The sequence below is a fragment of the Cyclopterus lumpus genome, chromosome 18 (assembly GCF_009769545.1).
Source record: "Cyclopterus lumpus isolate fCycLum1 chromosome 18, fCycLum1.pri, whole genome shotgun sequence".
Classification (NCBI taxonomy): domain Eukaryota; kingdom Metazoa; phylum Chordata; class Actinopteri; order Perciformes; family Cyclopteridae; genus Cyclopterus; species Cyclopterus lumpus.
This window is the reverse complement of record NC_046983.1, coordinates 2,532,655-2,546,569: the sequence shown is the minus strand read 5'-3', so window position 1 is coordinate 2,546,569 and position 13,915 is coordinate 2,532,655. Positions and strand designations below refer to the sequence as shown.

At 43.5% G+C, this 13,915-nt stretch overlaps 2 protein-coding genes across 3 annotated transcripts in view; both read left to right on the top strand.

Annotated features, from left to right (window-relative positions):
* tox4b (TOX high mobility group box family member 4 b) overlaps positions 1-1,454 on the top strand; it is a 10,561-nt gene extending 9,107 nt beyond the window's left edge. For both annotated transcript variants that reach the window (XM_034556802.1, XM_034556801.1), the window contains exons 7-9: positions 1-503; positions 578-732; positions 1,090-1,454. The exon at positions 1-503 is cut by the window's left edge and continues 178 nt beyond it. In XM_034556802.1, the coding sequence (XP_034412693.1) occupies positions 1-503; positions 578-732; positions 1,090-1,147 (716 nt within the window). In that variant the 3' untranslated portion in view covers positions 1,148-1,454. The remainder of the gene's footprint in view (positions 504-577; positions 733-1,089) is intronic.
* Positions 1,455-3,092: 1,638 nt separating this feature from the next.
* supt16h (SPT16 homolog, facilitates chromatin remodeling subunit) lies at positions 3,093-13,865 on the top strand. Its single transcript, XM_034556777.1, has 24 exons — positions 3,093-3,767; positions 4,782-4,874; positions 5,225-5,395; positions 5,569-5,721; positions 5,821-5,967; positions 6,192-6,343; positions 6,929-7,101; positions 7,327-7,417; positions 7,525-7,598; positions 7,698-7,810; positions 7,908-7,973; positions 8,888-8,986; positions 9,434-9,549; positions 9,811-9,964; positions 10,045-10,172; positions 10,365-10,627; positions 10,748-10,866; positions 10,978-11,216; positions 11,315-11,390; positions 11,893-12,062; positions 12,152-12,281; positions 12,408-12,537; positions 12,680-12,757; positions 13,418-13,865. Exons 1-24 carry the CDS (start codon positions 3,702-3,704, stop codon positions 13,543-13,545), a joined length of 3,129 nt encoding a protein of 1,042 aa, XP_034412668.1. The 5' UTR covers positions 3,093-3,701; the 3' UTR covers positions 13,546-13,865.
* The last annotated feature ends 50 nt before the right edge of the window (positions 13,866-13,915 follow it).

Below are 13,915 nucleotides of genomic sequence, written 5' to 3'. Positions count from 1 at the left end.
ACCTGCCGCAGGTCACCACGCGCTCCCGCACCGGCGCCATAAAACCGCAACCTCCGCCCGCCCCCGTCCTGCCGAACCCGCCAACCGTCGCCAAGATCATCATCAAGCAGATGCAGCTGCCCTCCGGCGCCGTGTCGGTCACGGCGATATCCGCCCCCTCCTCCTCGCCGCGCCAGCCGCCGCCGCTGCAGCAGATGCAGAGCACCTCCCTACCGCCTCGGCTGCAGCAGATGGTGCACGCCCAGGCCCCGCCCCCTCTGCAGGCCAAACCACGGGGCGGAGGCGCAGTCGTCGTCGTCGGCGCTGCGGCGCCGCCTCCGCCGCTGCAGATCAAGGTCGTCCCGTCGTCGCGGCAGGCGGATTCGATCATCGTGACGTCAGCCGGCGAGGCGCCCACGTCGGCGTCCCCCTCGGGTCTGACGATGGAGGTGGGGCAGTCGGCGGATGTGGTGGCGGGAGGGGAGGAGGAGGAGGAGGAGGAGGAGGCGGAGCTGGAGGAAGGGGTGAGTGACCTGAGCTGCATGTTGTGACCTCACAACCTTTTTCTTTAATGTAAAACGTGCCCTTGGTCTCCCAGATGGAGGTAGAGGTGAACGTCGCCCCCGTCCCCAGCGCGACGCCCGCCGCCAGCCGCAGCGTCTGCATCCGCGCCGGCTGCACGAGGCCGGCGGTGGAGAGCCAAGACTGGGACGAGGAGTACTGCAGCAACGAGTGTGTCGCCGCACACTGCAGGTGTGTTCACCAGCGACATGCACGGCACACCTGAGTCTTGTGACTTTAGATTAGAATATATGTGTCGGTGGAGATGATACTCTTAATACTATTTACTCTATTGTTTTATTTTATTCATTCATTTGTAATCTTTGGGCACAAAAGTGTTTTTTCTAGATTAATAATTATTTTTAAATTATCTTATTTTAATCTTATCTTAAATTATCCAAGTTTATCTTTTTTCTTTAATATATATATATAATAATAATATTTTTTATATATAAAAATTGGTTAATTGTGAAACAATTCACACTAAATTTGACATTCTAATAGTCATACATTAATGTAAATAATCTCTTTCTTGCATCTCCTCCACAGTGACGTGTTCATGGCGTGGTGCGCTATCCGAGGGCAGAACTCCACCTCCGTGGCGTAAGCAGAGAGTAACTTGTGAGGGGGGGGTCCGGTATCGGCACATAGAGCTCTGTTTCGGTCGCGTCGCCACGACGACGAAAGACGAAGCGGTCACAAAAATCGACACTTTTCAAACGAACTCTCAAGCAGAGAAAGAAGAAAAAGAAACTTTTAATTATTTGGGGAAAATACTGCAAATGGGAATGACGACTCGCAGTGAGGACACGCTATGATAACACTGAAGGAGAAGGAACTTCCAATCGATCCTCTATCGTGAATCTGAAGTATGGGTTTGCTAAATAAAATAAAAAAAGAATGTTTTATACGGATTTATGGTGTTTTTAATTGTTTTTGTGCAGGAGGGAAATCTTGAGTTAATTTTAGTCATTTCAAAAATATTTTGATTGATTTTAATCTGAGTGAAATGGAAGAAGCTATTAATTGTTCTCCAGTAACGTGCGGGTGCTTTGGCTTTAAAAAGAGGGGCGGGGGGGGGGGGGGGGGCTACTTTTAAGAGATTGAACGTACAAGTGAGCGACTACCGGGCAAAGCACAAACAATCTGGAGTTGTACAACAAGGTCAAATGTTTTGTGAGAATCCATCTTGACGGGGAAATGAATCTGAATGCAGTTTGTCTCCTTTCTAAGGCACTTTGGGGGGAGGGGGGTGTAAACTACCATCATACAAAAGCTTTTAATTCACACTTTGAAAACAGGTGCTAAGATCCTCCGCAGCTTTTTTTTTATTTATTTTTTTTATTATGTGGTGCATATTTTCTCTAACGAGGAACCTTTTTTTGGGGGGGTTACATTTGGTGAAAAGTTTTGGGATGAAATAATAAAAGACACCAGCTCCGACAACACTACTGTACTGGAAGGGAGTAGAATATGGAAAGCTTTACTTTTTAACGTGTCGTGTTTTTAATTTAAGAACTTTTTTCTTTCTTTCAGGTCTTATATAATAAAGCAAGGGAATGGTTGCTTCTAGAAAAAAGAAAAAAAAAGAAATTCCCAGTCAAATGAAATGATGCAGAAAACTGGTCTGGTTTATTGTAGATATCCTGGAAATGTTTTCAATGATAAAATAAAATATTTTATGTTTTAATATACATTAATGATGCACATTTTGGCCTCTTGATTATAGCTGGAGTGGCATTTATTTGATTTATTGTACAGATGATAGAGGAACAGTACATGTTTGTATAATATACACACACATATATATATATAATATATACATTTTTTTAAAATTATTGTTCATTTGTGTATGTTTTGCCCCAACATTTTTATTCTTTTGTAATGTTTTAATATACATTAATGATGCACATTTTGGCCTCTTGATTATAGCTGGAGTGGCATTTATTTGATTTATTGTAGAGTTGATAGAGGAACTGTAAATATTTGTATAATATACACACACATATATATATATATATATATTTTTTTTTATTATTGTTGATTTGTTTATGTTTTGCCCCAACATTTTTATTTTTTTGTAAATGCTTTTTACAAATGTTTTATTGAGCTATCATACAGTGTAAAACTAACAGATAATATAATATTTAAATACATTCTGTAGTTAATATGTAATTTAGCAAAATTATAAATATATAATTGACAATTAAAATGTATAAGATAACAAAGAGTACACAAAAATAATACTAAATGTTCATTAAAAACCCTAAAAGTATTCACTGAAAGCAAGAAAAGTGTAGCTGCCCACGTGACATAATCAAAGCGTTGCTGCCCACGTGACATAATCTCGGCAGTTTCTATCGCGAGATCACTTCAGGCGAGATCACGTCAGTCGTTTGATGACGATGGCGGGAAAAAAAAACACCGTGGCGGGAAAAGATAAAAAAAAAAAAAATGGTGGTCAATAGAAGACAGGGGGCGCTACTGCGCATGACAGAACACGAGAATGCGCCACAAAACCCTTAAATTATATCACAAAGTAACAAAAACAAGAAGACAACGAACTCCCCCGAGAATCATCGGCTCTCTTCGTCCCCGTTGTTTAGTTTCATTTGGGGGGGGGGTTCGGAGGAGCTCCTCGCTCGGCCGCCATGTTTGTTTTAAATATGTCGTTTGTTAATTGTAAAAGCTGATATGTGGAGACTCGGGAGGGGGAGGGAGAAGGAAGCGCGGAGGAAAGGAAAGGAGGAGGGACCGAGGACTTAATTATAACAGATTGTTGTGTGCGTGGTTGCTTAGTGTGGCGTAAAGCCAAATTTACATTACATTTTTAATAATTTAACGTATTTTTAACCGAGCGATTCCTTTTTTGGAGAGGGGGGGGGGTCTCTCTTTTTTTTGTCTTTTTTTTTTTTTTTTTAAATAAAAATACATGACTCCTTATGCGAGTGGAAAAAAGGCTCTTTGGGGGAAAATATAAGAGAGGCAGCACAGCAGGACCGTGGTAGTGGCGCGTGGACCTCGACAGGCGTGGAGAGGAAGAAAGTGCGTTATTGTTAGTTGACGCTCATCATCATCATCATCATCCTCCTCATCATCCTCATCCGGGCCTGCTCGAGAAGCGAAGCCGGGAGCTGGAGTTAGCGACACGGGACTCCACCATGGCGGTCAACCTGGACAAGGAAGCGTACTACCGCCGGATCAAGAGGCTGTACAGCAACTGGAAGGTGAGGAGGACCAACGGGCGCTTTTCGGCCGTTGGTCCGCCGCTCGGGCTTCACTTTTTTAACCAGGAGGAGGAAGAGGAAAAGTGAACCCGTGTGAAGACAACGTAACCCAACAACGTAGCGTTAGCCGCGTTGTTCCCCTTCCCCAGCGAAGGGGGCTCTGTTGTCGGCGTGAGCGGTCCCGACAACTAGGCCTCGGCCTCCACATAATTTTTTTTTTCATTCACACTCAAAACAACCCCGTTTCCCCCCCTAAATTGACGCGTTTCTTTCGGTCTCGTGTCACAACACACTCTCCCTAGCTAACTCACGTTCCACGTTAGCTAGTGAGCGTTTCGCCACGAAGCTAACTCGCTAGCCGAGCAGCTAAACAATAAAATGTGTTCCGTGAGCCGAGCGTGTGGGTTCATTTCACCCAATACGTCGCATTAAAGTGGTCACCGAAACACAATGCACCGCGCAGGCTGCCAACGAGCCGTTGGACGTTTTAATGTCGGTGAATTTTAGTAGTTTGTAACGGTCACTACACGCTAATGCTAGCTTTTAGCTTATAGCTAGCATGAATATGTCCCGGTAACATGTGCAGGATGTCTGGAAACCCACTTTCTCTACATTATAACTCCGTGACGTTATGGCTTATTTATTACGGTATTAAACTCATTAGAAGTGTTAGCTTTCACTTGGTTATTGAAGCCCAATTATACAAATGAGCCCATTAAGGACCCCTTTGTGTGTGTGTTTTTAAAGACTTTAAAAAAAAAAAACACCTTTTGTGAGACTTAAAGGCCCCCCAGGGTGCAGCCAGGTGATGCAACATCAGGTGCTGGTGTTGCATATCTACTCTTCAGTGATGCCAACACTGGCTGGGTTATTCATGTCACACCTGAAACGCTCTTTGTCTTGGAGATGATGTTAGAGGAGGAGGAAGAAGTAGAATGTAATTATCTTTCCTTTACACATAACATACAATTATGTGCTTGTGTTAATTTGTTTTCTTCCTGTTTTGTTTCCCAGAAAGGAGAAGATGAGTTTGGCAAAGTTGATGCCATCGTGGTGTCCGTCGGCGTGGACGAGGAAATCGTGTACGCCAAGTCCACGGCCATTCAGGTGAGAGCACCCTGCAGGGTTATGAGGCCACCCAGGGTGCTGATGCATTCAGGCGTGTGTGTGTCCAGAGAGCAGAACCATGTCTCTGGTCTTTTGCTCTTTTTGGAGCCGATTCCCGTTTTTTAAAGCCACGTTTCGGGAGGCCCTCAGTAGTGCTGGATTATACAATGTGCATAATGCCCTTCATGTTCTATGCACAATACCTTTATTTTGCACACATTATGACTACATTTTCATCTTAACTAACCTTTGTGGAAGCTGTGTGGAGACTAGACATGCATTTTATGGGGTTGCACAGATGGGAAACTCTGTGAATCTGGTTGAATTCATCTTTATTTATTCCCCCTCAGACATGGCTGTTTGGCTACGAGTTGACGGACACCATCATGGTGTTTTGCGACACCAAAATCATCTTCCTCGCCAGCAAGAAGAAGGTGGATTTCCTCAAACAGGTGGCTATGACTAAAGGCAACGAGAACGCCAATGGTGTCCCGCCCATCACCCTGCTCACCAGAGAAAAGGTAACCTGTGTAAAGACTCGGAGGTAATGGCCGAATGCACGCTGCCCTTTGTACACTTGTCCACGCATGATTTTTTTTTGGGAGGCAGTCTTGTTGAACAATTGTTCTGTGTGTATTTCTTGTCGGTTTAAATTGGGTTCTTAATTGCCTTTTTGGTGTCTCGTGTCTCTCAGAATGAAAGCAACAAGGCGAACTTCGACAAGATGATCGAGGCGATCCGAGGCAGCAAAGAGGGCAAGACCGTCGGGATCTTCAGCAAAGACAAATTCCCCGGAGATTACATGAAGAGCTGGAACGACACCATCACCGCCGAGGGGCTGGAGAAGGTAAAACGCGCTCCCGAGACGTCACTTGCAGTTGCAATTTTATGTCTTTTTGTATCTCTCGTTTGGTCAACACCTTCCCTCCTTTTTTTTATTGTGCAGGTCGACATCAGCGCTGTGGTCGCGTACGCGATGGCGGTGAAGGAAGACGGAGAGCTGTCTCTGATGAAGAAGGCCGCTGCCATCACCAGCGAGGTTTACTCCAAGTTCTTCAAGGAGCGTGTCATGGAGATCGTCGACGCAGACGAGGTGAGGAGGAGGAGGAGGAGGAGGAGGAGGAGGAGGAGGAGGAGGAGGAACTGTGGGTTTGTGTCCTGGCGGTATAGCTGTGTTTTAACCTGAACACCGGTGTTCAGGTGCTCCTTAAATGATGGAACCAAGAATCACCTCTGTTCCCCTCAAAATAATTGTAAAAATCCACAAACTTCATTCCCGTCGTGTGTGTGTGTGTGTGTGGTCCCCCCCCACAACAGAAAGTGCGCCACAGCAAATTGGCGGAGTCGGTGGAGAAGGCCATCGAGGAGAAGAAGTACCTGGGCGGTGCGGATCCTTCCACGGTGGAGATGTGTTACCCGCCCATCATCCAGAGCGGAGGGAACTACAGCCTCAAGTTCAGCGTCGTCAGGTAGCTCACCTCACCTGAGCAGAGACACGGTGATATGTTTTTAACATTGAAGCTGTTGGTAATTGTATAAAAGCAAAAACTTTAAATTTTTTCTTTCTGGTCCAACACCTTCTGAAAAGATATTTTACCTAATGTAGTTTAAACTTTTTATTTAATTCAATTCATTATCTATTAATCTGCTGATTCGATTTATTAAATGTCAGAAAATATAGAAAAATTACAATCTTCTAAAGACCAAAATATACCTTATTTTAAACTTCACAACCCCCAAATATTCAGTTTATTATCATAGTAGAATAAAAAGTGTAATTCTTTTTTTTATGAGAAATTACTGAATCTAATATTAAAAAAAATAGTTGCAGAATGTTTGTTTTTTTTGGCTAATCAATGAATTATTTTGAGCTTTAAAACACTTTTTTTTTTTTTTTAAAACAATGAAGCTGCATACACAATATGGTTATCATAGCTTAGCGTGGAAACTAGAAGCATTAAAACATGAAAACACGAAACAATCTAAAGACAAATACATCACTTTTTTTGGCCCTGATGTCATATTAACGGCCACGCCCCCTTTTTCTGTTCCAGCGACAAGAACCACATGCACTTCGGGGCCATCACGTGCGCCATGGGGATCCGCTACAAGTCGTACTGCTCCAACCTGGTGCGCACCCTCATGGTGGACCCCCCTCAGGAGATGCAGGACAACTACAACTTCCTGCTGCAGGTGGAGGAGGAGCTGCTCAAGCATCTCAAACACGGTGGGTTCAGGAGCACGTCGGCAGCGTGGGAGCTTTGGGCGCAAACGTGGAAATGTTTTTATTATCTGCCTGAATGTTATATTGATTTTATTGCAGTGGAAATTTTTTTTTCTTTTACTCAATATTTTCATAGCAAGGAAAAACATATTTTAGAGGCTTAAAAATGAATGAATAAATATTTATGTTTTGTTCTTTTTTTTATAAACATTATTTTCTTGTTTACAGGTGTAAAAATCAGCGAGGCCTACAATGCAGTTCAGGAGTACGTGAAGAAGGAGAAGTCGGACCTGGTGGCAAAGCTGACCAAAAACCTCGGGTTTGACATCTTTTTAAAATAATAATAATAATAATTCTCCACGTTCTCGCTCACATTTACACTCTTGTCTCACATCTTTTGTGTTTTATTTGTTCTTTTTTTTGTAGCTTCGCGATGGGAATTGAGTTCAGAGAAGGCTCCTTGGTCGTGAACTCTAAAAACCAGTACAAACTAAAAAAAGGTGAGAAAAACAAATGATTTAGTCTTCCTCGACGTGGAGCGTCACTACTCGAGAGCCAATGGCGTCGCCGTTGACCCGCGTGTGTGCGTCTCCTCCCAGGCATGGTGTTGAGCGTCAGTTTGGGTTTCGCCGACCTCGTGAACAAAGACGGCAAGAAGGACGAGCAGAAGAAGTACGCCCTGTTTATCGGCGACACGATACAGATCAACGAGGTGAGAAGCACCGTCCCACACGAGCGAGTTTCTAGTGTCGAGGTCACCGTGTATTGATCTCAATCTGTTTGTTGTTGTTGTTGTTGTTCATCAACAGGAAGATGCAGCCACGATACTCACACCCGTCAAGAAAAAGATCAAGAATGTGGGGATCTTCTTAAAGGTGCGTCTCTCACCAGTTCAACAAGCTGAACAGCCATTTGATGTATTTACGGTCAGCTTTCCATTTTTATTAATGGAAACAAACCCAGTAAATGTAACAATGTAATCATTTTCCACACTTTGGGGGTGTGTGTGTGTGTGTGTGTGTGTGTGTGTGTGTGTGTGTGTGTGTGTGTGTGTGTGTGTGTGTGTGTGTGTGTGTGTGTGTGTGTGTGTGTGTGTGTGTGTGTGTGTGTGTGTGTGTGTGTGTGTGTGTGTGTGTGTGTGTGTGTGTGTGTGTGTGTGTGTGTGTGTGTGTGTGTGTGTGTGTGTGTGTGTGTGTGTGTGTGTGTGTGTGTGTGTGTGTGTGTGTGTGTGTGTGTGTGTGTGTGTGTGTGTGTGTGTGTGTGTGTGTGTGTGTGTGTGTGTGTGTGTAACTGTATGTTGTAGTAACAACAAGCTGAACAGCCATTTGATGTATTTACGGTCAGCTTTCCATTTTTATTAATGGAAACAAACCCAGTAAATGTAACAATGTAATCATTTTCCACACTTTGGATTAGTGTGTGTGTGTGTGTGTAACTGTATGTTGTAGTAACGTACAAGTGCCACCGGATGGCAGTAGCTGGCTTTATGTGAGATGTGCAGGTCACTGACTTCCCGCTAATGTTTCACAATAAAAGCCTTGTTAGGAAATAAAAGCATACCAGGACTTTTTTTCTTTTAAAAAAAATAATTTTAAACATCAAGGAAGTGTTGTGTTTGTATTAACAGCGTAATGCAGAAAACACGGAAATATACTTATAAAACTGGAATTCAAAATAAAAGCCTCTGCGGGTATTTAAAAGCCACTGCTTGAGAATTTGGGTTATTTCATTGACTCCGTTAGAGAGTTTGTGTTTTGTAACTCTTCTTCTCCTCTTCTTCGCTCCTCAGAATGACGATGAGGACGACGACGAGGAAGACGGGGACGACGCGGAGGAGCTGCTGGGGAAGGGGGCTCGGAGCGCCGCCCTGCTGGCCGACAGAACCAGAGTGAGTGTGGCGGTTTCTCGCGGTTAGGTAACTGACCTGTGATCAGTGTTTTTTTTATTTTTTATTTGGCACCTTGACCCGAGTGTCCGTAACTAAGTGTGACTGTTTTTGTACTCTACCAGCTACTCGGGAAGGTAAGTATTCACTGTTTTTATTATGTCATCGGCTGAAGTGCTTCAGTTGTAAGAATCCACTTTACTGATCGGGAAAAAATGTCGCCCTTTTGTTTTGTTTTTTGTGCATTTTTTTTGGTTGGTTTTTCATTTATTTGACGTATTCTGCATGTGTTTTTAAAATATATATATATATATATATATATATATATATATATATATATTATTTTTTTTCTCCATCTCTTTTTGTGTGTAAAAAATAAATAAAAATAATCCTGGACTCTGGTGTTTTTGTGCGTACGATCACTCAGTTGTGTCCGTTTGTCCGACTCAGAATGAGATGACGGCGGAGGAGAAGAGGCGGGCTCACCAGAAGGAGTTGGCCAATCACTTGAACGAAGAAGCCAAGCGGCGCCTGACGGAGCGGCAAGGAGACCAGCAGATTCAGAAGTGAGTGCCCCCCCCCCCCCCCCATGCCTTTTTTTTAAGGTTGCACATTAAACGTTGACGACAAGGATCACGGTAATTGTATTTGAAGATAACTTTTTTTAAATCACCTTTTTTAAAGTGGTTAACCCTCCTCACTGACTTTAATTTACTGTAAATGAATTATGAGTAGCTTAATAAGTGCCTAAATGAGTAGGCAGTAAAGCCACGCTTGTAAATCTGTTTTATTGTTTATTAATTGAGTTCCTCTCTTTTCCTCTCCAGGGCCAGAAAATCCAACGTGTCCTATAAGAACGTGTCTCAGATGCCGAGAGAAAAGGACATCAGGGAAATGAAGATCTTCATCGACAAGAAGTACGAGACCGTCGTCATGCCCGTGTTCGGCATCGCCACGCCGTTCCACATCGCCACCATCAAGGTACGCCCGGCCGTCCAGCGGCTTTCTGTTCATTCCCAGTCGGCGCGTTCAGGTTCCACTGACGTTCTCCTCTCCCGTAGAACATCAGCATGTCCGTAGAAGGAGACTACACGTACCTGAGGATCAACTTCTACGTCCCCGGCAGCTCTCTGGGACGGCAGGAGGGAAATATCTTCCCCAACCCCGACGCCACGTTCGTTAAAGAAATGTGAGTCTGCAAAAAAATAATAAAACGTTTTCTGAATTATAGTCAGAGAAAATGTGTTGTGAAGTCCCCTCTTCTGAAGTCTTGGTTTGATGGTGATGAGGGTCTTAAGTTTCCCTTTTTAAAGTGTGTTTTTTTTTGTCCTATTCGACTCACTCCCCCCCCCCCCCCCCCCCCCCCTGCTTCTCCACTCAGCACGTACCGAGCGTCCAACCTCAAGACCCCCGGCGACCCGTCGGTGCCCTCCACCAACCTGCAGAACGCCTTCCGCATCATCAAGGAGGTGCAGAAGCGCTACAAGACGCGGGAGGCCGAGGAGAAGGAGAAGGAGGGCATCGTCAAGCAGGACTCGCTGGTCATCAACCTCAACCGCAGCAACCCCAAGCTCAAGGACCTCTACATCCGACCCAACATCGCGCAGAAGAGGATGCAGGGCTCGGTGGAGGCACACACCAACGGTGGGGGGGTGGGGGCTCATTGGGGATGAATGGGAGGGATGGTTAAACCGCCGCTCTGGTTTTTCAATAACAACGTCTTCTCTTCTTCTTCTTCTTCTTCTTCTTCTTCTTCGCGCTCAGGCTTCCGTTTCACGTCGGTCCGCGGCGATAAAGTGGACATCCTTTACAACAACATCAAACACGCCATTTTCCAGCCGTGTGACGGGGAGATGATCATTGTTCTCCACTTCCACCTCAAGGTAGCGTCATCGGTTCACCCCCCCCCCCCCCCAACGTCTGCAAGAGTTCGAAGTTAGGATCATCTTTTACGTCAAAGTACAACTTTTTTTTTTATTTTTGGTCCTCCCCAGAACGCCATCATGTTCGGCAAGCGGCGCCACACGGACGTCCAGTTCTACACCGAGGTCGGGGAGATCACCACGGACTTGGGCAAACACCAACACATGCACGACCGGGACGACCTGTACGCCGAGCAGATGGAGCGCGAGATGAGGCACAAGCTCAAGTCGGCCTTCAAGAACTTCATCGAGAAGGTGGAGACGCTGACTAAAGAGGAGCTGGAGTTCGAGGTGCCCTTCAGAGACCTCGGGTGAGTGGAGCCGCCCGCGGTGACGTTGCAACGCGAGGACGCTCACCGGCTGGTCTGATCGTCTTGGCTCTTGTTTTTTTTTTTTTTTTTTTTTCTAGGTTCCAGGGCGCCCCCTACAGGAGCACCTGCCTACTACAACCCACGTCCGGGTCCCTCGTCAACACCACTGAATGGGTGAGTGGGCCCATTAAAAACCCACTAACGCCTCTCTTTAATGACTCTGTAGTAGTCGCTGGTATTTATCGCCATGGAAACATGACACCCAGGGTGGATGACCACTAGTTGTTGTTTTTTTTTGTGAATTTATATTCAACAAAAATTTTCATAAACTGTGCAGTAAAAAGGTTGAACTCTGGTGTAAAGATAAATTACTTTTTAAAATTAAGTATTGTCAACAAAATATTAATTTATTGTGCGTTATTTATATATATATATATATATATATTTATTTATATATGTTTGATTTATTTATTTTTTATATATATATATGAATAAAAAAAAAAAAATATATATATATATATATATATATATATATATATATATATATATATAAATAAAAAAAATAAATGAATAAAAAAAAATATATATATTTTTATTTTAAAAAATTCTATATATTGTTGCTCCTATTTTAAGTTAAAAACTGTTTCCTAATCCTTTCTGCCGGCCTCTCGTCCAGCCCCCGTTCGTGGTGACCCTGGATGAGGTGGAGTTGGTCCACTTTGAGCGCGTGCAGTTCCACCTGAAGAACTTCGACGTGGTCATCGTCTACAAGGACTACAACAAGAAGGTCACCATGATCAACGCCGTGCCCGTCAACTCCCTGGACCCCATCAAGGAGTGGCTCAAGTGCGTTTTAGTTTAACGCCATTCGCCTCACACACACACTCACTCTGGGTTTTCTGTGTATCTGATCGCGTTCCTTCTCTTTCTCTCAGCTCGTGTGACATCAAGTACACGGAGGGAGTCCAGTCCCTGAACTGGACCAAGATCATGAAGACCATCGTGGATGATCCCGAGGGCTTCTTCGAGCAGGGAGGCTGGTCTTTCTTGGACCCGGAGGGCGAGGTACCCGAATAATGGAAACTTTTAACGGCGTGCACCAGCGTTTTTCTTTTATTTCCTTCCAGTCGTGACCGTAAACAAACCCGCGTGTACTTGTTTGTGTGACGCGTTTCGTTTTTTCGGTCTCAGGGAAGCGGCGCGGAGGAAGATTCAGAGTCCGAGATGGAGGATGAAACGTTCAACCCGTCTGCGGACGACGAGGAGGAGGAGCAGGAGGAAGACAGCGACGAGGACTACAGCTCGGACACGGAGGACTCCAGTAAGATCATCTTCTTTTATATTTGTACTGTAAGATGGCGTCACTGCGGTCCAGTCGCACGTTTTCCATTCAATTTAAAAATGTTAGAAACAAAGTGAATTCCAATAGTTTCATCGGCGTTGTCGTCCGCTTCGTTTTCTAGATTTCAGCGGCGAGTCAGAAGGCAGCGAGGAGGAGAGCGGCAAAGACTGGGACGAGCTGGAGGAAGAAGCCAGGAAAGGTTTGTGCACGTGGAAACATGACACCCAGGGTGGATGACCACTAGTTGTTGAAACGAGATATATATATATATATATATATATATATATATATATATATATATATATATATATATATATATATATATATATATATATATATATATATATATATATATATATGCCCTATATTTATATATATATATATATATATATATGCCCTATATTTATTTATATATATATATTAGATTTTTTTTATATACATATATATATATATATATGCCCTTTATTTATTTATATATATATATATTAGATTTTTTAAAATATATATATATATGCCCATTTATTTATTTATTTATTTATATATATATATATATTTTTAATATACATATATATATATATATGCCCTTTATTTATGTATTTATATATATATTATTATTATTTTATATATATATATATATATATATTAGATTTTTTTTATATAAATATATATGCCATTTATTTTAATTATATAAGTAAATAAAGGGTGTGTGTGTGTGAATAATATCTCTCTGTAAAGACGAATACAAGATTTATTTTTTACGTTGTATATCTAGATCTATTTATATCTTTGGCAAATGGGGTTTTGGGAATTCTTAAGTGTTTTGTCCCGTTGTATTTAACGTGTTGTTTGTTGTCGTCAGCTGACAGAGAGAGCCAGTACGTGGAGGAGGACACCACCACCGCCGCCAACAATAACAACAACAAGAAGAGGAAGCTCCGCCCCTCAGGCCCCAGCAGCGCGCCCAACAAGAAGAAGCGACGATCCTAAAATGTCTTACACACACACACACACACACACACACACACTGCCAAACCTAGTTGACCCTTGACCCCTTCCCTCAACTCCAACTGGCTCTTTTGACTCGTACACTCAAGACACACACACACACACACACGCTCGGACACACAATGTGTATATAGACGTAGACGCCCCATATTTTCGGTCAGTGAAGTGTCATGTTGAAATGGTAATAAAGAACCAGCAGGACACACACACACACACTAGCTTACCTTCCCTTCTCCTTTCCGCATTCTTTTGTTTCCACCTCTCCATCCACCCATCAGGGTTTCGTGTGTGTGTGTGTGTGTGTGTGTGTGTGTGTGTGTGTGTGTGTGCGCGCGCATGATTTAAATGGGTT

What these genes read in the sequence shown, in the direction of transcription:
- supt16h (XM_034556777.1), top strand. Translation starts at nt 3,702, where the DNA reads ATGGCGGTCAACCTGGACAAGGAAGCGTACTACCGCCGGATCAAGAGG. An exon ending in CCAAGTCCACGGCCATTCAG is followed by an intron (nt 4,875 to 5,224) that starts GTGAGAGCACCC and finishes ATTCCCCCTCAG; the next exon opens with ACATGGCTGTTTGGCTACGA. An exon ending in GCTCAAGCATCTCAAACACG is followed by an intron (nt 7,102 to 7,326) that starts GTGGGTTCAGGA and finishes TCTTGTTTACAG; the next exon opens with GTGTAAAAATCAGCGAGGCC.